General features: G+C 49.0%; 1 protein-coding gene across 2 annotated transcripts in view; it reads left to right on the top strand.

Moving 5' to 3' along the window:
* MFN2 (mitofusin 2) overlaps window positions 1–23,102 on the top strand; it is a 29,557-nt gene extending 6,455 nt beyond the window's left edge. The window contains exons 2-18 of one of the 2 annotated variants that reach the window (XM_023732185.1): window positions 1,018–1,196; window positions 4,265–4,400; window positions 6,031–6,193; window positions 7,832–7,956; window positions 8,813–8,921; window positions 9,034–9,141; window positions 10,501–10,654; window positions 10,886–10,953; window positions 11,095–11,216; window positions 14,184–14,310; window positions 14,710–14,814; window positions 15,086–15,188; window positions 15,655–15,875; window positions 16,712–16,867; window positions 18,273–18,469; window positions 19,350–19,484; window positions 20,912–23,102. In XM_023732185.1, coding sequence (XP_023587953.1) covers window positions 1,022–1,196; window positions 4,265–4,400; window positions 6,031–6,193; window positions 7,832–7,956; window positions 8,813–8,921; window positions 9,034–9,141; window positions 10,501–10,654; window positions 10,886–10,953; window positions 11,095–11,216; window positions 14,184–14,310; window positions 14,710–14,814; window positions 15,086–15,188; window positions 15,655–15,875; window positions 16,712–16,867; window positions 18,273–18,469; window positions 19,350–19,484; window positions 20,912–20,981 — 2,274 coding nt within the window. In that variant the 5' untranslated portion in view covers window positions 1,018–1,021 and the 3' untranslated portion in view covers window positions 20,982–23,102. The remainder of the gene's footprint in view (window positions 1–1,017; window positions 1,197–4,264; window positions 4,401–6,030; window positions 6,194–7,831; window positions 7,957–8,812; window positions 8,922–9,033; window positions 9,142–10,500; window positions 10,655–10,885; window positions 10,954–11,094; window positions 11,217–14,183; window positions 14,311–14,709; window positions 14,815–15,085; window positions 15,189–15,654; window positions 15,876–16,711; window positions 16,868–18,272; window positions 18,470–19,349; window positions 19,485–20,911) is intronic. The other variant, XM_004377233.2, reaches the window with a different exon arrangement.
* Window positions 23,103–23,631: the final 529 nt, after the last annotated feature.

Genomic DNA, 23,631 nt, shown 5'->3' with positions numbered 1-23,631 from the left:
GTTCAACACTCAAGAAACTGCCAGCATTAGGCCCGAACCCAGGGCCCAGGCTCCAGTCTTCTGAGTGCTCAAGCCGTGTGAGGTGGAGCCTGGCCCAAGTGTCTTGAGAGGTCCCTTCTCATGCTCTTTTTTTAATTGTGGTAAATATATATAACAAAATGTTTGCTGTTTCAGCACTTATTAAACGTACGTTTTAGTGATGTTAATTATGTTCATTATATTGCCCTTCTTACTCTTGAGACACTGATTCTTACCTCACTCTCTCAGGCGGGGTTCTCTAGAGAAGCAAAACCAGTAAAGCATATAAATATGTATATATAGAGATTCATATCAAAGAAACAGTTGACACAACTGTAGAGGTTGGAATGTCCCAAGTCCGTGGATTAGGATAGATGCTTCTCCTGATTCACATAGCTGTAGGGACTGGCGAACCCAAGATTGGCAGGTTGGAAGGTAGGGCTCTTGCTCTCAGGCTGTGGATATCGACAGATCCCAAGGTTGGCAGGCAAGACCGCGAGCCTTCTCCTGATGAACGTAGCTGCAGGGGCTGGCGAACCCAAGATCGGCAGGTCAGAAAGTAGGGCTCCGTTCACAGGCTGTGAAGGTCAACAAATCCCAAGATGGGCAGATAAGCTGATAGCCTAAGTTCCACGAACCAGAAGTCAGACAAACAGGAGGCAGCTGCAACATCCAGAATGAGGAAAAAGCCAGAATGTCTGCTTAAATTCGGATGCAGGCCACACCCCCAAGGAAACTCCCTTTCAACTGATTGGCTACTCATAGCATACTCAGTCATGGGAGTGGTCACATATAAGCACTGAGAATCATGGCCTAGCCAAGTTGACACACAATCTTAACCATCACACTCACCATCCTTTGATCTAGACCCAGGAAGCCCCATATTCTGGTTGGAACCTAGAGCTGGTCCCAGTTCCCCCCACTGTTCCCCTCCATAGCCCTAGCGGGATGTGCTGAGGTGGGCATTCCTGGGTTCGCTTATGTTGTCTTCTCTTGCAGCGCAATGTCCCTGCTCTTCTCTCGATGCAACTCAATTGTCACGGTCAAGAAGGATAAGAGACACATGGCTGAGGTGAATGCTTCCCCACTCAAGCACTTTGTCACTGCCAAGAAGAAGATCAATGGCATCTTTGAGCAGCTGGGGGCCTACATCCAGGAGAGCACCACCTTCCTGGAAGGTGAGATGGGTGCCTGCTCAGTGAGGTCCACTGCAGTCAGTTTGGATATTTATTTAGCAGGATCTCGGGGTGGGAGGCACAGCCTTGTTCTTAGGGAGCTCATGCCCAGATGAGTTGTTGCCATCAGTGACATGCTGCTCTTGGAATTATGTGGAATTGGGCTCAGGGGAGATTAGACAGGGAAGGCAGGAGAACTACCAGTTAAGAATGTATTTAAGAATTCCATGTATTCTGTTTTATTTCATCACAAGGGATAGGTGAATCTTATCTCCATTTTAAAAGCCAGCAGATTGAGGTTTTGAGAGTTGTCCAACAGCTTGTAAGTGACAGAGCTAGGCTTTAACCAGGTGTCTGACTCCAAAGCCCATGTGTTTTCCTGGGCCTTGTTCTGGCCACCATTAATACTGGACACTGTCTGGCTTTTGGTTATCCCTGACCAGAATGTTCTCTCCTTGATATTTTTAGATTGGCAACATGACTGTGAATAGGAAACTTACATCACCTGTACCTTTCCCACTAGTTACTAATTTGAGCTCAACCTCTGGTCCTTGCTCTATCAGCAGAGGGGGACAGGTTCCTGGTCCTCCCTCACTCTGAGCGCCAACGCCAGCCTCTGACTTTCTCAGCCTCCCTCTCTAGAAGGCTCCAGGTTCTGAGGTTGTCTGTAAATGTCCAGTAGCTGAGTCTCATCTGCCCTTGTTTTCCTCACTTATGAAAGAGCGGCTTAAGTGAGAACAGGGATTTTTAAATTCTGGTCTGGCAGAACCCTAGAAGCTCAGCGGTCATGCCCCCAGTGTTGACCTCGTGAAGGAGGATACACTTCTCTCCACTCTCCGCTTGCAACCAGAACAACTTGGCTTCTGATTGTTTTGTAGTTCAGGCTTCTGTGTGAGGCTCCCCTGAAAGAAAGGACCCATGTCCAGTTTCATTCTCCTCACTATGCCCTTAGCATAGTGCTTGGTGCAGGAGAAGGTGCTCTCTTAAATATTTGTTGAATTAAACAATCTGAATTTTAAAGTCATAAGGTTGACGGTTGAAGTTATTCCAGTTCATTACCCATTTATTTAGCAATAGCTCTGGTGCGCCTGGCACCACGCCAAGTCTTGGGCGTGCAAAGTTGGGCAGACCAGGTCGCTGTCCTCCTAAAGCCCAAGACTGACTTTCTGTGATGCCCTGAGTCATTTATGCAGACGATGATGTGAGTTAACACGTGCTTAATGACAGTGTTTATGGATGGCCTCAGGAGTGGGTGCTTTGATTTCTCTTTTTGTGACAATAAAAGGCCTCCCCTCTCAGTGGAGTAGAAGGAGAGTGCTGGGGTGATCCTGAGATGTGCGTGGGTTGCCCTGAGTAGGGGATGATTACTGCCTTGGGACTGTCTCAAAGGGCAGGTGACAAGAGGTTGTCAGCCTGTGGCTGCTACTTTTAAATGTAGCCATGTGCTTGAGAGCCAGCTCCTCTGAGGATCATTTCAGAGGCTGTGCTGTGGCTGTTCCTCCCATATAAGGGAGGAATGTTGATGGGTCTGGGGTGGGGGTGACTGGAGGACACAGGGAGCCTTGGACACTTGGCCACTTCTTTTCATGGCTCCAGCTACTTGGGAAAATCTCTGGGCTGTCTCTGAAATGCCACTTGTCATGCTGCATGTGCTTTGGGAGTGTGCTCAAGGTTGGGCCTGTCAGCTGGTGGTGTGCAAGAGTGTGCCAAGGGGGCCAAACACCCATGTCCTTCCACCAGCTGAACATCTACGTGGGTGCAAGTTCTAGATGCAATAGGCATGCAGGGTCTTGCCTCAATCACTTCTGTCTGTGATCACTTGTTATCCATCTGCCTGTCGGGGCATTCAGGAAAAACCAGTGCCATGATCCCAGTGTCCGTTTGTTCAGCAAACACTTGAGCACCTGCTAAGCGCAATGCCAGAGATCACACAGGCACCTGGTAGGTGATGCAGATAGGGAAGTGCTCCAATAGATGGGAGGGGTGTAGGTGCTGTGAGAGCACAAACAAGGGGATCTAACAGGTTGGGTGGTCAGGGAAGACTTCCTGGAGGTTGTACAGTCTAAGCTAGACCCGAGGCTAAGTGGGAATGAGGCAAGCCACCATGGCAGGGCTTTAGCTCTTCAGAGAGTTGGGGAGGGGTTTTAGGCAGCCTGAGCAAAGCTCAGAGGGGCGAGGAAGCTGAGCGAGTTTGGGGGAGTATGAGGCAGGGGGATGGCAAGAGACTAGGCTGGACGGTTAAGCAGGGCCAGATCAGGCAGGACTTTATCAAATTGTACCTAGTGGTTAAGAGGGCAGGGAGCCCTGGTGGTGCAGTGGTTAAAGCGCTTGGCTGCTAAATCAAAAAGTTGGCAGTTTGAACCCATCAGCCGTTCTGCAGAAGAAAGCTGTGGCAACCTGCTTCCGTAAAGATTACAGCCATGGGAACCCTATGGGGGCAGTTCTCCTCTGTCCTGTAGGGTCACTATGAGTCGGACTCAACTCAGCAGCAGTGGGTTTGGTTAAGAGGGCATACCCTGGAGTCAGGCTGCCTGGGTTCAAATCCCAACTCTGTCATTTACTACCTGTGTGACATGTTAATAATAAGGATTAAATGAGACCATGTTTGAAAAGTGATTAGAATAGTGCTTGGCATGTAGTAAGAATTTTTTGGTACTTGTTAGGTGAAAAATATATAAATAAATGATGGCAGTTAACATCTGAGTATTCACCATGTGCCAAGCCCTGTTCTAAGTACTTGATGTGCTTTAATTAATTAAATTCTCACAGTAATCACATGCGTAGATTCTGTTATCTCAGTTTAATGGATGAGGAAACTGAAACCTAGAAAGATGTATTTGCCTGAGGTCACCAAGCCAGGAAGTGGTGAGAGCCAGGCCAGTCAGTCTTACTCTCAACCCGTGTCCCAACTCGCCCGGATAGGACACCGCAGGAGGGAATCTGGCCACAGCAGGGTGCCGTGGTGGGGGCTGGTGGTTTGGGTGTGCAGGGCCGGGACTCTGTCCCTTCTAGACTGTGATTGTGGAACCCCTTTGCTCATGTGGTGACCCACTTTCAATCCCCACCTCCAGACACCTACAGGAATGCAGAACTGGACCCTGTTACGACAGAGGAGCAGGTTCTGGACGTCAGAGGTTACTTGTCCAAAGTGAGGGGCATCAGCGAGGTGCTGGCACGGCGGCACATGAAAGTGGCTTTTTTTGGCCGGTGAGTCCTTGAAGCCTTCACACCTTCTTTCTTCCTGGCTAGGAGGGAGGGAGACACTTTGTACAAATCATAGTTGACTGCCCCAAGGCAGGGAGCAGTTGATATGCCCTTGGAATTCCTCCACTTTCCTTCTTGTTACACTTTGAGATCTAATAACCAGTTTACCTGTTGCCATCAAATTGGCTTTGACTTATGACCATCCCATGTGTGTTGGAGTAGAACTGTGCTCCAGAGGGTTTTCAATAGCTGCTTTTTCAGAAATAGATTGCCAGGTCTTTCTTCTGAGGTTCCTCTGGGTGACTTGGACCACCAGCCTTTTGGTTAGCAGCTGAGTACGTTAGCCATTTACACTGCCCAGGGACTCCTTGAGGTGTAAGAGGCACTTTTAGGAAAAAAAAAAAAAAAAATCCAGTACAGGAAATAGCAGGCCCCCAGGCAGGTGGGTGCTCAGCACACAGTGGGAGCTGAGGAATAGCTGCTGTGCCTAGAGTCCTGTCCCTAATGACTGTGACCTCAGATGTGGCCTTTGGCTCCTCTGGGCTGTCATTTCTTCATCCTCACCTCGGGAGTGTGGCCCTTACTTAGGGTGAGCTAGGAGACCTCATGTTTTTCTGCTGCAGGTGAGGCCTTTTTTGCCTGTGAAGCAAGTAACGCAGCTGGAATGCTGCAAGTTCAGGACGAGGAAGATTGTGCTTGGCCCAGACTGAAAGCTTTGAGACTCAGAGCAGATGTCTGCTGAGAAGAGCTGTTTTCAAGAACCAGAATGTGGGAAAGGGGTGTGAGAGGCAAGGGTGCTAAAGTAGCCTTCCCTCTTTGCCAGGCAGTTATGAGCTGGGATGGACTTTGTGGATGAGGAGTGTGAGGGGAGAAGAGCAGGGAAACAGGCCCTGTGTGAAAAGCAAGGACACTAGGTCACTTAGCTCTGCTGGTCTGAGGAAGACACCCCTCGGAGGTGAGTCAGCAATTTCAGGTAGAGGAGATATGAGTTAGCATTGGGGACAGACAGGTAGTCTCCAGAAGTGATGCTGAGAGGCTCATGGTCGATGACTGGGTTCCTCAAGGGGCAGGGTTCGTGTCTGCTGGAACTGGCCTCCTTGAGCCCTCTGCAGCATTGGTTTGCAGTGATGTCCCAGGTGCACATCGTGGGCACAGAGCCAGAGGAGTTTGTTCCTAGTTTTTATCTGGCTCTTTACAGACATTTGACCCTGTGTATAGAATATTGGTTAACCACATGACTGTTGAGTCAGACCATTGTTGTTGTTAGTTTCCGTCGAGTCGGTTCATGCTCATAGTGACCCCACGTGTGCAGAGTAGAACTGCTCTATAGAGTCTTCAAGGCTGTGACCTTTTAGAAGCAGATCGCCAGGCCTTTCTTCTGAGGTGCCTCTGGGTGGTTTTGAACTACCAACCTTTCAGTTAGTAGTGCAGCACTTAACCATTTGCACCACCCAAGTACTCCTTGTTTCTCAATTTTAATAAACACTGAGTGCCTGCTCTGTGGCAGCCACTTTTCTGGGCGCTGGTGATACTGCAGAGCACACGACCTTGGACTTCCAGGCTAAGAACTTCATTGTGAAAGCCAAAAGGGTGAATCCCTCACAGCATCACTGACAGCCAGTATCTCCCCCAGGACGAGCAATGGGAAAAGCACTGTGATCAATGCCATGCTTTGGGACAAAGTTCTACCCTCTGGGATTGGCCACACCACCAATTGCTTTCTGCGGGTGGAGGGCACAGATGGCCACGAGGCCTTCCTCCTCACTGAAGGCTCAGAGGAGAAGAGGAGCGTCAAGGTGAGAGTGCTGTGGGGGGACCGTGGTGGGTGGAGAGCGCCTGGCCCTGCTTTCCACCCTGGGCGTGCTGGCGGATCAAGTCTGGGCTCATACCCATAAGCATGTCCATGGTGACAGGACCAGCACTGACTAAGGAGAGGGTAATGCCTCCCTGCACACGGAATATGGGAAACCCTGTTTCAGGCGTACCTCTTTAGAGGATATGAGAGCTTTAGGGAGGGTCAGAAATGTGGAGGGCCGAGAACCAGGACCCTTCAGTTCCTGTGTATCGCTAAGCAGGCCATTTGAGTTCTCCCTTTGCTAATTAAAGAAGGAGTGGGCCTTGTTCTTCCTTGGAATGTTGCCGGAGTGATTCCTGAAGTTATTCTGTGATTCTGACATATCAGCTAGGGACTTGGACATTTTAATTTTTCTGAGAGGCAGCTGTGTCCTTGTTTGGGGCCAGATGCTCATTTTGGTTCATAAAGAATTAATCAATGTAGAACAGGCTCAGCTTTAGGAAGATATCCAGGAAAGAAGCTTAAAAGAGAAGTGGAAATGGAAAAATCACATTGATTATTAAGTGTAGGGTTGCTCAGCCAATTAATGTAATTGCTGTCAATAAGTTGTACTCCTGTAAAAAGTTGAATTGGCGAATGTTGTGTGATATGTTTACAACAACTACCAAAAAAAAAAAGTAACAAGGCTGCTTATGTACACTCAAACACCTCATGGGATTTGGTTCCTTGGTTTGAAGGTTTAGGGTCGTGGTTTCATGGACATCCCAGTTAATTGGCTTAATAATATGTTTAGTGATTCTAGTTCATTGTAGAGCCTGGGGTCTTAAAAGCTTGCAAGTGGCTGTCCAAGTTAATAACAGTTGGTCTGTATTCATCTGAAGTAACAGAGGAAGAAGGAGAGTCAGCCATAGAAGGAAGAAATGGAATATGTGGCTAATTGTCTCCATGAACAACTAACTGGATGATGCCCAGCTACCATTACTGAACGTTTTGATCCAAGAGTCTATAGAAGAATGCTGATCAAAAGGGGAGAAATGGAACAGAATTTCAAATTCTCACAGAATCCAGACTTCTGGAGTCATTGAGGCTGAATGAACCCCCAAAACTACTGCGCTGAGATAATCTATAAACCTTAAACCAAAACTATCCCCTGAAACCTTCTTAAAACCAAACAACAGTGTAGCTTTACTAGTAAAGAATATCTGCCTTGAGCATGTGTTCTTTTAAGAACTATCTGTATGGGATCAAATTGATAACAGCCACTCAAAATATTAGATAGGAAACTTAGGGGCAGTGAGTTTTTGTTGATGGGGAGGAACAATTTGGGAAAGGAGGGTGAGAATGGTTGCACAACTGGAAGACTGTAATCAGTGTCACTGAATTGTACATGTGGAAACTGTTGAACTGATGTATGTTCTAACGTGTATAGTCTCAGCAGCAACAACAAAAAATAAAAAATAAAAAAAAAAGGGGGAGCAGAGCCTAGTTGGTTCTTACTGACAGCTCACAGTGTGGAATAAAAAAAGGTGTGACTGGTTGGACAGCAGTGTTGGGGTACCACACTGGCCAGGTAGTGCGGGAAGTCTGGCTGAGTGGCTCTTCCTCTTCCCTGATTGTTCTTTCACTCCTCCCCCATCAGACTGTGAACCAGTTGGCCCATGCCCTCCATCAGGATGAGCAGCTGAATGCTGGTAGCCTGGTGAGCGTGATGTGGCCCAACTCCAAGTGCCCCCTTCTGAAGGATGACCTTGTGCTGATGGACAGGTGAGAGGGCTATGCCTTTCTGGGAGGACCAGATTGTCATTTTCGGATCAGCCACGCCAGGGTCCTCTGGGCCCCACCCTTGCTCTGCTTAAGTATTGCTGCTTTCACACTGTCTCAACCAAATCCTCCTGCGTCTTGGATTTCCTCCAGCATCTAGTTACTGTACCCATCAGTGTCATTGCCCTGAGGACGTCCCAGTGATGATCTATAAAAAGGGACAAGAGGGATGCTCAAAATACAGGAGGGTTCTTAACCTCAACCCAGTGGTAGTATTTGTATTAGGGGCTCGAGGTTGTGGTGCTGGAGTCAGTGGGGTGTTTTGTTTCTCTCGAAGGAATACTTTGTCCCTGCTTTTTGGACAGTTTGCAACTATACCAAGAAATATAGTTCTATGGTGTTTACCGAGGTTCACGTAAATACGAAACTCCACCTTAAATGTATATCCCCAATGTAAAATTATACAGTAAAACCTGTGGAAGACAGAACCTGTGTAAGGCAGAAAGCTGTCAGAGAAGGAAAACTCAAATATTTTATACTAATAGAGAGCAACAGAAAAGTAGTAAGACCGTACCTTGTCAAAGGTGGAAAACTTGCGAGACCTGGAAAACAAGGCAGCCCTGTTGAGTTCCAGCTTTCACAAGTTTAGATGCATGTGGTAAAAACATTTTCAGACAATCGGGAAGGATATAAAATGAAAAGTAAAACTCCTCCCACTGTAAGGGTCAGGCCAGATATCTCTCCCTAGCTTTCTGCTCCTTTTCTGACTGCCTTGCAAACCCCAGGTCTTTCAAAGCAGGAAGAATAGGGCCCATGGCTATGTGAGCTTGACGATGTTGGTTTACCCCGTCACCTTTAGCCCTGGTATTGACGTCACCACAGAGCTGGACAGTTGGATTGACAAGTTTTGCCTGGATGCTGATGTGTTTGTGCTGGTGGCCAACTCAGAGTCCACCCTGATGCAGACGGTAAGCCCTCCTCGGCCTCACTCCACACTCCCGGGTTCCAGCTGGGCATATGGGCTGCGAGGCCTTCGGGGACACAGCCCCTCCTCCACTGAGGCCTTGTTCCCTTGTCTAGGAGAAGCAGTTCTTCCACAAGGTGAGCGAGCGCCTCTCCCGCCCAAACATCTTCATCCTGAACAACCGCTGGGACGCATCTGCCTCGGAGCCCGAGTACATGGAGGAGGTTGGTGCCTTTTTATTTGCTTGTTTGGAGAATGCCACTTGTATGAACACGGTTTACACAGGGCTGGAGTGTGCATGCCTAGGTGTCATTAGGTCTAGTGATTTCCCTGAGTTAATTTCATCACCAAAGACTCCCCAGGTGTTCCCTGGAGACACAGTAGTGTCTTATTGCTTTAAAAACACTCCCCTTCTCCCATTCACTTTCCTAGGTCGATCCCTTTTTGAAAGGCTTTTACGCATATCTGATGTCATCGCTACTGCATTAGCTCATCCTTGTTTGGGGCCAGATGTTCATTTTGCTCATGAAGGTTTAATCAGTGAAGAACAGGCTCAGTTTTAGGAAGATGTTCAGGAAAGAGTCTTAAAAAAGGAATGGAGAATAGCTGGTTCTTACCAACAACTCATAGTGCTTCACTTTTTATGTGGAATGAAAGAAAAGCGGTAAGCTGTTGGTGATAGTGGGTCATATAGTATGCAGTCAGCAGGCTGAGTCCAAATTCTGGCTGACGTGTGGCAGTGTGACTTTGGTAAATTGCTTAGCCTTTTGGTAGTTCAATTTCCTCACCTGTGAGATGAGTTTAATACGTAGAGTCGTTGGGAGGATGGAATGTGCTAGCATGTGGAAGGGTGCCATGCACGTGGTAGGTGTCCACAAGAGGCTATTGTTATTTTTAAGTTCTATAAATAGAATACTAGGACCTCAGAGCTAGATGTGATTTTCTAATGGCGCTCACCCGTTTTATAAGCAAGGCCCTGGGAGGGCTTGACTTGGCAGAGTGTGGAGCCTAGGTTTCCTAACTCCGAAGGCCCTTTCCTTCTAGGGCAGCAGAGTGAGATGCCGTAGGCTCTAACAAGAGGCAGTTTGGGGAATATGTAAACATTTCTGCTTATGTTTTGTTGTTCTTAGGTGCTGTCGAGTCGATTCCGACTCATAGTGACCCTTTGTACAACAGAACGAAACATTGCCTGGCCCTGCGCCATCCTCACAACCATTATGCTTGAGCCCATTGTTGTAGCCACTATATCAGTCCATCTCATTGAGGGTCTTCCTCTTTTTCGCTGACCCTGCTTATATATGCATAAAATACCTTTGGGAGGATATACCCCCAAGAAATCCTCATGGCATTGGTTCTTCTGGGAAGCTTGGTGGCTAAACAGATGGGCAAGAGATGTTGCGCGGTGTATGTGTTTCTACCTCTTGAATATTGAACCATGTGACTATATTACTGATTTAAAAAGGCAGTTGGGGCCTGGGGCTCTCTCTGAAGGCCCCCCCCCCCCACCTACACACATGGTCACACGTATACCCATGCACACACACCCAAGCCCTGTTACACACACCCATCTGCTTGGGTTCCAGGTGCGGCGGCAGCACATGGAACGTTGTACCAGCTTCCTGGTAGATGAACTGGGTGTGGTGGATCGAGCCCAGGCTGGGGACCGCATCTTTTTCGTGTCTGCCAAAGAGGTGCTCAATGCCAGGATCCAGAAAGCCCAAGGCATGCCAGAAGGAGGTAACAATGGGAACAAAAATGTTTCCTTCTCCCTGAAGTTTGGAGAGGTTTGGTCTCATGCTGTCAGTCAGTAGAAAATATTCTGAGGATGAGATGGTGGAAAATGCACGGTGAGAGGCTCTGTGCCTTCTAGCCAGTGTCTGCAGAGGGCCAGGGTGGGGTTGGCTTTGGATGATTGTGTCATTTTCCTGGGCTGCTAATTTCCGGGCTAATGCTTTGCAATTCTCCTAGGGGGTGCTCTTGCAGAAGGCTTTCAAGTGAGGATGTTTGAGTTTCAGAATTTTGAGAGACGATTTGAGGTAAGCCCTTTTATTCTGGGGTCTGGCAATCTGTGCCTCCCACAGCTCACATGGCCATGTCCCTGGCAGTGAAAGCCAGAGCCTGGCATTGGCTGTAGCCCGAGGTGGCCCCTGCCTCCCTCACCGCCTCTTCTTTTGCAGGAGTGCATCTCCCAGTCTGCAGTGAAGACCAAATTTGAGCAGCACACGGTCCGGGCCAAGCAGATCGCAGAGGCTGTGCGCCTCATCATGGACTCTCTGCACATTGCGGCGCAGGAGCAGCGGTAAGAACCCAGGACTGGACAGGCGGCAGCGGGTGCTGAGAAGTGATTGTGCTCAACACTGTCTGGGGCAGCTGTAACGGACCCTGGGTCCCATCTCCCTGATGGCAGAGCAGAATCTCTGGGTTCCCATCCAGAGCCGTTTCCACTAGTCACCAGACCATAGTAGGTCTACCTGGAGCAGACTGGTGAGGAGGGGGTTTGGTGCCCGTTCTCCTGAGCCTGGCCTGTAGGCCATGAGCCACTGAAATGCCACCCCTGCAAACCCATGGTGGAGGCTTCCAGGTCTGTGCCAGGCTGCACTAGCGGCATTTTGAGAACTTTATGCAGAACATGTTTTTTTTTTTCTTCCTGGGGGGTGAGGGGAGGATTTAAAACATAGAAAAGTACAGAGAATAATATAAAAACACCTTGCTTCCACTACGTGGAATTGACAGTTAATATTTGCTTGATACTATTTTTAAGTTAAAGTACCAGTTGAAACCAGTTACCATTGAGTTGATTCTGACTCCTGGTGACCCCGTGTGTGTCAAAGTAGAACTGGGCTCCATATGGTTTTTCAATGGCAGGTTTTTCAGAAGTAGATCGCCAGGCCTTTCTTCCAGGGTGCCTCTGGGTGGACTTGAACTGCCAGTCTTTCGGTTAGCTGCCATGTGCATTAACCACTTGTACCACCCAGGGACTCCCAAGTTAAAATAAACAGAGAAAAAAAATTACACATCCCGTTTGATTCTTCTGCCCCATCCCAATTTCACTACCACTCCTCAGAGGCATGAATTTGATATGTAGTCTTACCCTCCATTTAAAAATACTTTTTATATCATTCCTGAAGAATATGTAATGCTGCTTACCACCTGTTTCAAATGTACAGATAAGGTATCATACCGTGTGCCTACTGCACCTTCCTTTTGTTTCCACTCAGCATTGACTTTGCACTTTATTCTTTTTTTTTTTTTTTAAATTGTACTTTAGATGAAGGTTTACAGAACAAACTAGCTTCTCATTAAACAGTACACATATTGTTTTGTGACATTGGTTACCAACCCCACGACATGTCAACACTCTCCTTTCTCGACCTCGGGTTCCCTATTACCAGCTTCCTGTCCCTTCCTGCCTTCTAGTCCTTGCCCCTGGGCTGTTGTGCCCCTTTAGTCTTGTTTTGTTTTATGGGCCTGTCTAATCTTTGGCTGAAGGGTGAACCTCAGGAATGACTTCATTACTGAGCTAAAAGGGTGTCCAGGGGCCATACTCTCAGGGTTTCTCCAGTCTCTGTCAGGCCTCTAAGTGTGGTCTTTTTTTGTGAGTTAGAATTTTGTTCTACATTTTTTTCCAGCTCTGTCTGGGACCCTCTGTTGTGATCCCTGTCAGAGCAGTCAGTGGTGGTAGCCGGGCAACATCTAGTTGTGCTGGACTCAGTCTGGTGGAGGCTGTGGTAGTTGTGGTCCATTAGTCCTTTGGACTAATCTTTCCCTTGCTCCCGATGGGGTGAGACCAGTGGAGTATCGTAGATGGCTGCTGACAAGCTTTTAAGACCCCAGACGCCACTCACCAAACTAGAACATAGAACATTTTCTTTATAAATTATGTTATGCCAATTGAGCTAAATGTTCCCTGAGACCACAGTGCCCACAGCCCTCAGCCAAGTGATTCAGTCCCTCAGGGAGTTTGGATGTGTCTGTGGAGCTTCCATGTTCTTGCCTTGGACAAGTTGTGCTGGCTTCCCCAGTATTGTGTACTGTCTTACCCTTCACCAAAGTTACCACTTATCTATTGTCTAGTGAGTGTTTTTCCATCCCCTCTCCTCCCCTCCCTCGTAACCATAAAAGATTATTTCTTTTTGTGTGTAAACCTTTTCATGAGTTTTTATAGTAGTGGTCTCATACAATTATTTGTCCTTTAGTGATTTACTTATTTCACTCAGCATAATGCCCTCCAGATTCACCCATGTCGTGAGATGCTTCGCAGATTCATCATTGTTCTTTATTGTGTATACTCCATTGTGTGTACGTACCATAGTTTGTTTATCCATTCTTCTGTTGACAGGCATCTAGGTTGTTTCCATCTTTTTGCTATTGCGAACAATGCTGCAATGAACATGGGTGTACATATGTTGCGCTTTATTCTTGATACACATTGTTTGAGTTTATTGATTTTAATTACTGTTGTTGTGTGCCATGGAATCAGTTCTGACGCAGAGTAGAACTACCTTATAGGGTGTCCCAGGCTATAATCTTTACAGGAGCAGATTGCCAGGTCTTTTCTCCCACAGAAATGCTGGTGGGTTCAAACCACTGACTTTTCAGTTAGCAGGCGAACGCTTAGCCATTGCGCCACCAGGGCCCCTTTTTCATTATTGTAGCATATTCCATTTTGACTATACCTTGTTTTTCCCATTGATATTTAGACTTCATTTTTTTCGCTATTGCAAACCTCATTGCAGTGGACATCTCTTCATGGGTCCCCTTGTGCACATTTGTAAGTCTTTCTAGGATTAATTCCTAGAGATGGAACAGTTCCCTCTTAGGCTGTCTGCATTTTCAGTTTTACTCAGTTGCTCTCCTGCACAGCTGTGCCCACTCATGGTCTCACAGCAGCACATGCAGGAACTCCTGTCTCCCCACACCCTCACCAGTACTTTAGACTTCATCATTTTTGCCAAGCTTCTGGGTTGAAAGTGGTGCCTCTTTTTTAATTTCATTTCCCTGATTACTAGTGAGGGTGAGCGTTTTGTCCTGTACTCACTGGCAGAGCTTGTTCTGAACCCCCTTAAAGCACACCCTCCCCTCCGTCACCACCACATCTTCCAAGGGGGAGATAGGAGTGAGCAGTAGGCTCATGCCTCTGGGTACGTGCGTGAACTCTGCCGTGGCCAGGGTGGCTGAGGGGCATGTGCGTGTTCGTGGCGTCCCTCTTGCTCTTCTGTTAGTCTGGTGGGAATGTGGGTCTCTAACCAGCGCTCTTTGCTCTCAGGGTTTACTGCCTGGAAATGCGCGAAGAGCGGCAAGACAGGCTGAGCTTTATTGACAAACAGCTGGAGCTCTTGGCTCAGGACTACAAAGTTCGAATTAAGCAGATTACAGAGGAAGTGGAAAGGCAGGTGAGTGACAGGAGGAAGCCCCTTTGGAGAGATTTGGGCTTAGAGTGGGTCCAAGGTACAGGAAATTGAAAGCAAACGTCCTCGTCTTTGGGGTCTTCTCACGCTTCCGGAAGGCAGTTGTAGCCTACGAACATGGAGCCTCCCCTAGGATTCCCTTGTCCCATTGTGTGACCCTGGGCAAGTCTTCCCTTCTCTGGGCCTCCTCCTCCATATCTGTTTGGGCATTTGATCAGCCAGTCGCTAAGGTCCCTTTTATCTCAAAAAGCTTCAGTTCCACAGATCAGCTGAGGAAACCACTGGTTTGAGAGGAAGGATTTACAGTCTTAGAGTCTCTCCTGGTGCTTCAGAAGTGTACCACCTTTCCTCCTAGATAGTTGATGGCTGCTTCCTTTGCTGTAGGTGTCGACTGCAATGGCAGAGGAGATTAGACGCCTTTCTGTGCTGGTGGACGATTACCAGATGGATTTTCACCCCTCTCCAGTGGTTCTCAAGGTTTATAAGAACGTGAGTCATTCAGGTGCTCTTGGCGGGGGTCCACCTTCACTCTTTTTGGCTGTTGGGTAGACTTGCCAGGCAGGCAGTGACTCAGCCACAGCTGGTGTGGGTCAGGGCCCTTCATCAGTGGAAGTGGAAGCCAGGGAGGTGAGACCCAGCTTTACTCAGCCTTCCAGGGTCATCTGGTGGGCGTGGGGCTGGCCACCCTCAGGATCTCCTCATCCTTTGGCTGGTGTAGGGGGTGGTGTTTCTTCTCTTCACCTTCCCTCTCTGCTGGCAGGAGCTGCACCGCCATATAGAGGAGGGACTGGGCCGGAACATGTCAGACCGCTGCTCCACAGCTATCACCAGCTCCCTACAAACTATGCAGCAGGAGATGATCGGTCAGTACCCCAGGGGAGTGGGTAGTTGGGACCTGGGGGCTGCCCAGAGATCAGATCTGGAGGCCAAGCTAAAGAAATAATGACCTTTCTTTATCTGTCAACCTTTTATGATGATTCAACTCAGTACCTTCAGGTTCTGGGTATAGGTCGTGAATTCATTCTGTACATAGACCTGGAGAACCCATCTCGTGTTACCACATGCGACTGTGATAGGCTGAGAATTTTGCCTGTTCCTTAGCCCCGCATGAGGTGTAAATGCTTGGCAGGTTTGGAGCCTCAACCTGCGAAGCCCTGGGGTCCTGGCCTGCCCTCCGAGAGCAGGGCCGTCTCAGACCTACAGGCATCCATCCTGGGCGTGGTGTCTGTGCAGAGCTGTTCCACATCCTCCTTGGCTGACTGAAGACGTGGCACTGGCATGGTACCAGGCCGAGCTGATATGCCTTCTCTCCATTTCTGTTCCCTGCAGATGGCTTGAAGCCCCTCCTTCCCGTGTCTGTGCGGAGCCAGATAGACTTGCTGGTCCCTCGGCAGTGCTTCTCCCTCAGCTACGACCTGAACTGTGACAAGCTATGTGCTGACTTTCAGGAGGACATCGAGTTCCACTTTTCTCTTGGGTGGACCATGCTTGTGAATAGGTTCCTGGGCCCCAAGAACAGCCGTCGGGCCTTGATGGGCTACAACGACCAGGCAAGCAAAGCTCTTCACCCTCAGGGCCATCGAGGAGGTCACGTGTCTGTACCTGCCTTCAGACACAGGGACCATTCTGAAACGAGGTTGAGAGAACCTGAGGTCAACAATGGTGGCAGCATATGCCACCATGTGGTATGCCATGGGCAAGGTGTTTGCCACAGATAAATGTGATTTTATTCTAAGCAATCATATTTTTGAAATTACAAATGTTAGCTGTATTTTTTCTGATACACATTAAGTATGTAATTCTTACATATAGGTTATTTTAAAATTATCCATCTGTATGTTGTTGTGTGCTGTCTAGTTGATTCCCATAGTGACCCTATAGGGCAGTGTAGAACTGCCCCGTAGAGTTGCCGAGGCTGTAATCTTTAGAGAAGCAGATCGCCAGGTCTTTTGTCCTGTGGAGTGGCTGGTGGGTTCAAACTACTGACTTTTTGGTTAGCAGCTGAGCACTTAACCATTGCACCACCAGGGTGCCTTATCCATCTATATACCACCGTTTTAAAATTTAGATTTTAGAAGTATTCATCTATATACTGCTTTAGTTATCACTGAGTTCTTGTACACGTCCTACACTTTGGGAAAATGCTGAAGGATTCTGCTTGTATTTTGTGGTATCCTGGGCACTCACCTTTGAGCTGGCAGGTCTGTTAAAAGCTTAAGTCCTTGGCTGTATGCAAAGCTCATTTTCTGCCTTTTTACCTTTTAGAAATTGAAGAGCCACTCTCTGTGTCCCTGCTTCAGCGCCCTTGGCTTGAGGGTCGCCGAGGTTTGATTGAATGAGAGACTCGCCACATTCTTCTTACCCCTTTCATCGTTTCTCTCTTCAGGTTCAGCGTCCCGTCCCTCTGACACCAGCCAACCCCAGCATGCCCCCCCTGCCGCAGGGCTCACTCACTCAAGAAGAGCTCATGGTCTCCATGGTGACCGGCCTGGCCTCGCTGACGTCCAGGACCTCCATGGGCATTCTCGTCGTTGGAGGGGTGGTCAGTGACAAGCCCTGCCCGGGGAGGGTGGGGAGTGTGGGGCAGGCAGGCGAGTGGGGACTGAGGGACCTAGGTCTGGTGGTGGTCCCTGTGTTGGCCCAGCACTTCACAGTGAGCAAAGCATTTTCACATTCATTGATGACTTCACTGGATCTCGTGGAGAGCTGTGCAGCCTTAGCCCTTTAATGTGTATTTATTTACTTTAAGCCTCACTCAATTAATATGGCTTTTAGATAGCACCATTCCTGTTTTATAGATGAGGAAGAACTCTAGGATAAGTGATTTGTAGGAGACATATAGCTACAATTAGACCTCTGGCCCCATGTTGTTCCAAGCCCATGGCCTTTTGCTGTAGGGCCTGTACTACACAGGTGGGTAGGAAGTGACCTAAGGAATTGGCAAACCTGGGTTCTAGATAAGTGGGCATGACAGGGAGTTTCCTGTTGGTAGATGAAGAAATCAAGAACATGACTTGCAAGGGTAGAAGACAAAATAGGCCAGGGCAGGACTTGAACCCTCGTCTCTCCATCTCCTGCCTTTCCTTTTCCCCCAGAGGCCCAAGATAAAAGTCTGTCTTCTTGATAATTGGGGTACTCCTTGTGTCCTGACTGCAGCTCAGATTGTCTTGGTGATGTGGCAAGTTCTCTTTGTCATGGAAGTCTGCGTTGTAGAGTGTGACTGTACAGAGTGTAGCTGTAATGAAGACCTTCCCAGTGTGTGGGGCTGGGGTGGGGACAGAGCCAAGGTCCCTCTCCCTCTGGGACTGCAGACGGTACATGCTCTTGCCCTTTTGTCACACACATTGACTTGGCAGAGGGTCATGGGCTCAGCTGGTAACACTTGATGGTTATGTAACTTTCTACAGTATCTTGTTTTACCTGCACAGCTCTGTGAAATGGGCATGGACCATCACGCCCACTTGTGAGTGAGGAAACAGATGCAGAGAAACTTCTCACAGTCAGGAGGGTACCCCCCATCCCCTGAACCTGGGTTTCCAGCATACTGTTTGACTGGAGTTGCACTGCCTTGTGCAAAAGTATTGCAAACCAGACCAAAGGAAGCTATCTGCTGAGGAATGATGGTGGAATTTTTGTTGTCAGTTCATCAGAACATGCCCGTGTTTATCTGTGTACCAGATCCATGGTCTGGTCCTAATTCCCACACCTTGCACAAGCCACATCATGTGTCCAACACGAAATTTCCCTCATTTCCAAACTAGAGATGATCCTTGCCCTTCTGGCCTCAGCGGGATCAAAGAAGACATTTGGAAAGAAGTTCTGAGTAGAAGCACAGTGCTTCTTGGCCAGGCTGTTTGGAAGGTCGCGGCAGTGGCAGACCAGAGAGGAGGGGAAGCGGTAGGGCTGCAGGGGCGCTATGCTCCGGGCTGACCGCTGTGCTTCCGCAGGTGTGGAAGGCAGTGGGCTGGCGGCTCATCGCCCTTTCCTTTGGGCTCTACGGCCTCCTCTATGTCTACGAGCGCCTGACCTGGACCACCAAGGCCAAGGAGAGGGCCTTCAAGCGTCAGTTTGTGGAGTATGCCAGTGAGAAGCTGCAGCTCATCATCAGCTACACTGGTTCCAACTGCAGCCACCAAGTCCAGCAGTGAGTGGGCCTGTCAGCCCCGAGAGGCCAGCTCCCACTCCCATGGTTCAGGACTTCCCTGGGTGGGGTCAGTCCCAGCTCCCTTCCATCCTAGCCCGGAAACTACCACAAAAACACAGCACTGAATCCCCTGGCAGCCGCAGTGGGGTCCTGGGCATCCTTGACCCTGCGCTTTCAGCTGTGCGGGGCCAGCTTTGAGGCCGGGGTGGGGAGAGAGGTCTCTTCAGGGACACCTGTGTGTGTCCTGGCTGAGACTGAGTAGGCTTCTGTTCCCCCAAGGAAGGTAGTAATGAGAAGACGAGACATTAACAAGAGTTTTTAGAGGTGGCGTTAAGGGCTTGGGCTGTGGATCTAGCTTTGAAATCCTCAATCACAGCCTATTCTTCATGGCAGATCTTGGGTCAGGTTGAATCTGTTGCTTACCTCGGGGTGGTGGGGGATGAATACAGTCACTGCCTCTTTTTATTGTTGTGTGCCAGACTCTTTGCTAAGCATTTTACACCTGTTTTTTAATTTATTCCTCCAACACTATGAGGCACACATTGTTTTTATTGGCATCCCCTTTTTCAGAATGAGGAAACAGAGACTTGCAGGGTGGTTGCTTGTCCCCTGCCAGTTAGTAGCAGAGCCAGCATCAGAGGCCTGGTCTGTTGTGGCAAAGCTGGTGCCCTACTCTGGGTCCCCTTTCTCACAGTGCCATGATGGTGCATGTTGGGTAGTTATGATTGTTTACCGCTTCAACAGGACCGGCGCAGGGCAGAGCTGCCAGTGGGTTGCCGAAGGGCCCAGATCTGCCCCGCTCTGGGTCTCATCTAGCCAGTGACCACGGCCTGCACAAACAGTGGCACAGCCTGGTTTATCCCAGCTCTTTCCCCTGCAGGGAACTCTCTGGGACTTTTGCTCATTTGTGCCAGCAAGTTGACATCACCCGGGAGAACCTGGAGCAGGAAATTTCTGCCATGAACAAGAAAATTGAGGTTCTTGATTCACTTCAGAGCAAAGCAAAGCTACTCAGGTAAGGCTGGCATGCAGCCCAGGCCCTGGCAGCTTGGCTGCTTGGCTGTGTCTTGGGCATGGACAGCCTGTCTAGGGGGTTTAGCTCACTCGTGTGAGATGTGTGCTGGGTGCCTGATAGGCGCCTGACATGGCGCCAGTGCTGGGAGTTCAGCAAGATGCTAGTCACTGCCCTCAAGGTGCTTGTGGCTGAGGTAGAGGTGACAGCAGAAGAGCCAGGCATCACAGTGCCATGATGTCACAACCCGCACCTTTACTCTTACTTAACTGATGTCTCAGGCGCTTTACATGTGCTGTTCACTCGATCTCCAGCGCCCTTTGAGGGTTGTACCATGATCTCCATTTTATAAATGGGAAATTTGGTGCCTACAGAGGTTAGGTCACCTGTCTGGAATCTCAGTTACTGGTCAAGCTAGGGTAGAACGCAGGGGTGCTGGCTCCTGCACCCTCTGACACTCTGCACACTGGCTCTCCTTCATTGTCCGCTAGGGCTCTGTGTGTCCTTCATTCCTGTTCAGGCCCAGGCAAGGGGGCGTCTCACCCTTTTCACCACAGGGAAGCTGGGCTGAGCCGGTGACTGGTAGGCCAGGATCTGAACCCACATCCCTGTGGTGTCTCCCTGTAAACTTAGAGCTGCCATTCACAGTTTGCTGGAAAGAGTATCAGTCTAAGGAGCCAGGAGTCCTGGGCCCTCATCCAGGCCCTCATGTTTGGGCAAACCACTTCACTCTCCTGTGTCTCATTGCCCTCATAAAATGGGAGTGAGATTTCATAACACAGCCACAGAGCTCAGTGTAAAAGTGCTCTGTAAAAGCCCACAGCCCGTGATAACATCAGCCCACGGGGACCCTGCACTTCCTGCCCCCGCCCCTGACGTCAGAGCCAGAGGGGAGCTGCCTCAAAGGGTACAACCCCAACCCCCTCACCAGATAAGTGGACTTTCCCCGCCCTCGACTGTGCAGGTGCCCCTCCCTGCCCCATGGACAGCCATCTTCCAGGCTGCTTATCCCCTGGGAAATCCCAGGGGTGTGTGTGGAGGTGTTTCTGCTGCCTCTTGTCAGCCACAGGGACAGTAGGACCTGGGAAGGGCTGCAGATCAGCTGTCCAATACCTCAAGGGGCTTGACAAATAGGAAAGCAGTTTCTAGCAGTGAGGGGACTTGTCCATGGTCCCAGGCTGAACTAAACACAGGACTCGAGAGTCAAAAAAAAACTGGGCTCTCAACTCCATCACTTATTAACCATATGACCCTAGAAAGTTATGCAACGTCTCTGAGTCTCATTTTCCTCATCTGTAAAATGGGGGTAAGCTGGTTATGGGAAGATTAAAAGAGGACACGTCAAGTATCCTTAGAACTGTGCTTGACACATAGTGTTATTGTTTCCTGTTATCAGCTCTTATTGCTACAAAGTAACCGTTTCTTTGCAGGAATAAAGCTGGGTGGTTGGACAGTGAACTCAACATGTTCACACACCAGTACTTGCAGCCCAGCAGATAGTGGGCTGCCATTGGAGCCAGAGACTGCATGGAGACGGGCGGGGCCGTGGCCCTTCAGCGCTGCGTGGGGTCCCCCAGGGGCACGTGCAGCTCCTGACCAGGTGCCACCGTGAGAATGAAAGCACCCTGTCTTGTAATATTTTGAGCCCTTAAGCACTAGTTGTTTTCCCCCCGCCCTGCCTGCTGTTGCAGGAAGATCTTGGCCTCCTACCCCTCCAGGAGACTTTGGTGACGAGGGACAGCATGGTACTAAGGAGTGGGCGCCACATCTCCTCTGCTTGTAGGCTTCCCGATTGAGACTCCTACGGTTGCTTGATCAGGTCTGTGGCTCTCAGCACTGCAGGGTGTCTGGTGGAGACTTTAACGGGATCAGACAGACACCCACCTCCTTCTGGCCCATGCATACCTGCCCTTCTTGCCCCCCGGCACACCTGCAGAGAGAGGCTGCCTTGGGGACAGTTGGATTTTTCCCAGACTGCATCTTTCCAGGAAGGCTGAGTCTATCTCAGAACGACGTGGCCGTGTCGCTTTGGGCCTTCAGCTTTCATCCTTCACATTTGCGGAGCCTTTCGCACCAGTCTTTGTGACGGGGCTTGGTGCTTGGATTGAGATAGGCTGGCCCCTGCCATAGGGGTAGGGAGGATTCTGCAGGGGAGCTGAGGGGTGAGAGGAGCCTGGGAGAGGGGCGTAGAGGTAGCTGTCACCACGACAAGGAGAGACTCCCTCTTCCTCCCTATTGTGTCCCTTGCTGTAGTTTTAGTCCGTGGCCTGTGCAGTCTGGTGTTACTGTTGATGAAGGATAGTTCGGTTTAGATTTGTTAAAGGATGTTGTAGAAGAAAGTATGGCAGAAGGAGGGGACCTTGGCAAAGGCTGAGAGGAGTGAGCTCCACCTAGGACAGCTGGAGACTGTGGAGTCAACCCGGAACAGGGCTTCTGTTGGACCTTTCTCTGTGGGGGTTTTATGGGGCCTGAGAGCCCCCACCCAGTTAGCTTGATTGCATCCCGTGTTATGTCCCTTAGAGATCCCCCCGCAGCCCCAGCTGCCCTTGCCTACCTGTCCTCTGGAGGAAGTCTCCTGGGCCAGTGACTCTGCAGTTGGCCCCAAGAAAGTGTGGGAAACCTAACACCCATCCTCCCCTAATTCCCAGAGCCTCAGACTGACACACATTTGGCTTCATGTTGACCTTGAGAAATGTTTTCTGTTGTTGAGTTCGGGGATTGTTATACTGGTTGAAGTGGGGCAGGTTCCTGTCCCCGAGTTGTTAACTGTCTGGGAAAGCAGCCTTTGGGTGGCAGAGCCTTTGAAGCACAGGCCAGAGAGTGTCCTCGTGGAGCAAGCAATGCCTCACCCAGCAAAGAGCCCCTGGCAGAGGCTCAGGCAGCAGTGGAGTTCTTCCTGCTGGGCTCTAATTCCAGCCATCGTCTATCTTTGGGGAGAAGAGTGGGTGGTCGCTGTCACTGATGGGGGTGGTGAGGAAATGGATGATGTCCTCTCCACGTACCTGCTGTCCTTCAAGCCTCGGTCTACCCTATTGTGTGACACAAAGAAATGGACTTTGCCAAGGTGGACACGTGGTGGGAGGATGTTCTGAGCATTCTGCCAGGCCTGGATGGCGGCTTCCTCACAGTGTGTCAGGAAAAATCAGTGTCACACAATTCCAGTGAATTTTGTGCTCTTTTAAAATAATTATTTAAAATAACCCCACACATGAATTTTTTGGATATAGTCCCTGGGGGATGAATGGAAGCCCAAGCTACTTATGTAACAAGTACAATTAAATTTATACCACTGAGGGAGAGACTCTTTCTGAAAGAAGTTTGGCAAAAGGCACTTTAATTTAATGCTGCTACGTTTGTTCTCTGTTTTTCATTCGTTAGAGCGCAAGACATGCTTGACACCATGAGTTTTCTCTCTGATGTATTTAAGGGGATATACTTGCCTGAATTACTCCTGTATCATTGCTGATAATATGGACACAGAAATAAAGCATAGTTGGAAACCCTTTGTGGGGTTCTCTACCTTGTCTTTTACTGTTCTCATGCAAACTTCTCTTTGACATGAGCAAGTCCACAGGGTATATATATGTATATACATATGTATTTAATAATTTATTTTATTGCTGTTGAGAATATACACAGCAGGGCATACACCAGTTCAACAGATTCTGTACATGTACAACTCAGTGACATTATTACTTTCTTCAAGTTGTGCAATCATTCTCACTTTCCTTTTTTCTGAATTGTTTCTTCCCCGTCAGCGTACTTACTGCCCCTAAGTTTCCTATCTACTCTTTTGAGTTGCTATTGTCAATTCACAGGCTGTATTTTCAAGTGACCTTAACTTTGTTTAGGGGGAGTTCCCACTTTGATCTGCCTATGGGTTCCTCCTTACTTTGGAAGGAATCTGATAATCTCAGAAGAACAAATGGTGTAACTTATCTCTAAGGACCAGGAAATCTAGAGTGGTTTCTCTACAGATTTCTCTGTAACTCCAAACCGTTCATCACACTTAAAAGTAATGACTCAGTTTGCTTCACGTTACTTTGCCTCCTGAGAATTTGGTTGCGACTTGTTTTGGTCTTTTTTGGAAGGGCCCTCTGTAGTGGCTAAGGACGTGACGCAAGTCCATTTCCCTGCCCAACCACATGCT

The sequence above is a fragment of the Trichechus manatus genome, unplaced genomic scaffold (assembly GCF_000243295.1).
Source record: "Trichechus manatus latirostris isolate Lorelei unplaced genomic scaffold, TriManLat1.0 scaffold00048, whole genome shotgun sequence".
NCBI classification, from domain to species: Eukaryota; Metazoa; Chordata; class Mammalia; order Sirenia; family Trichechidae; genus Trichechus; species Trichechus manatus.
Note: the sequence above shows the minus strand (reverse complement) of the source record. Positions and strands in the feature narration are given on the sequence as shown.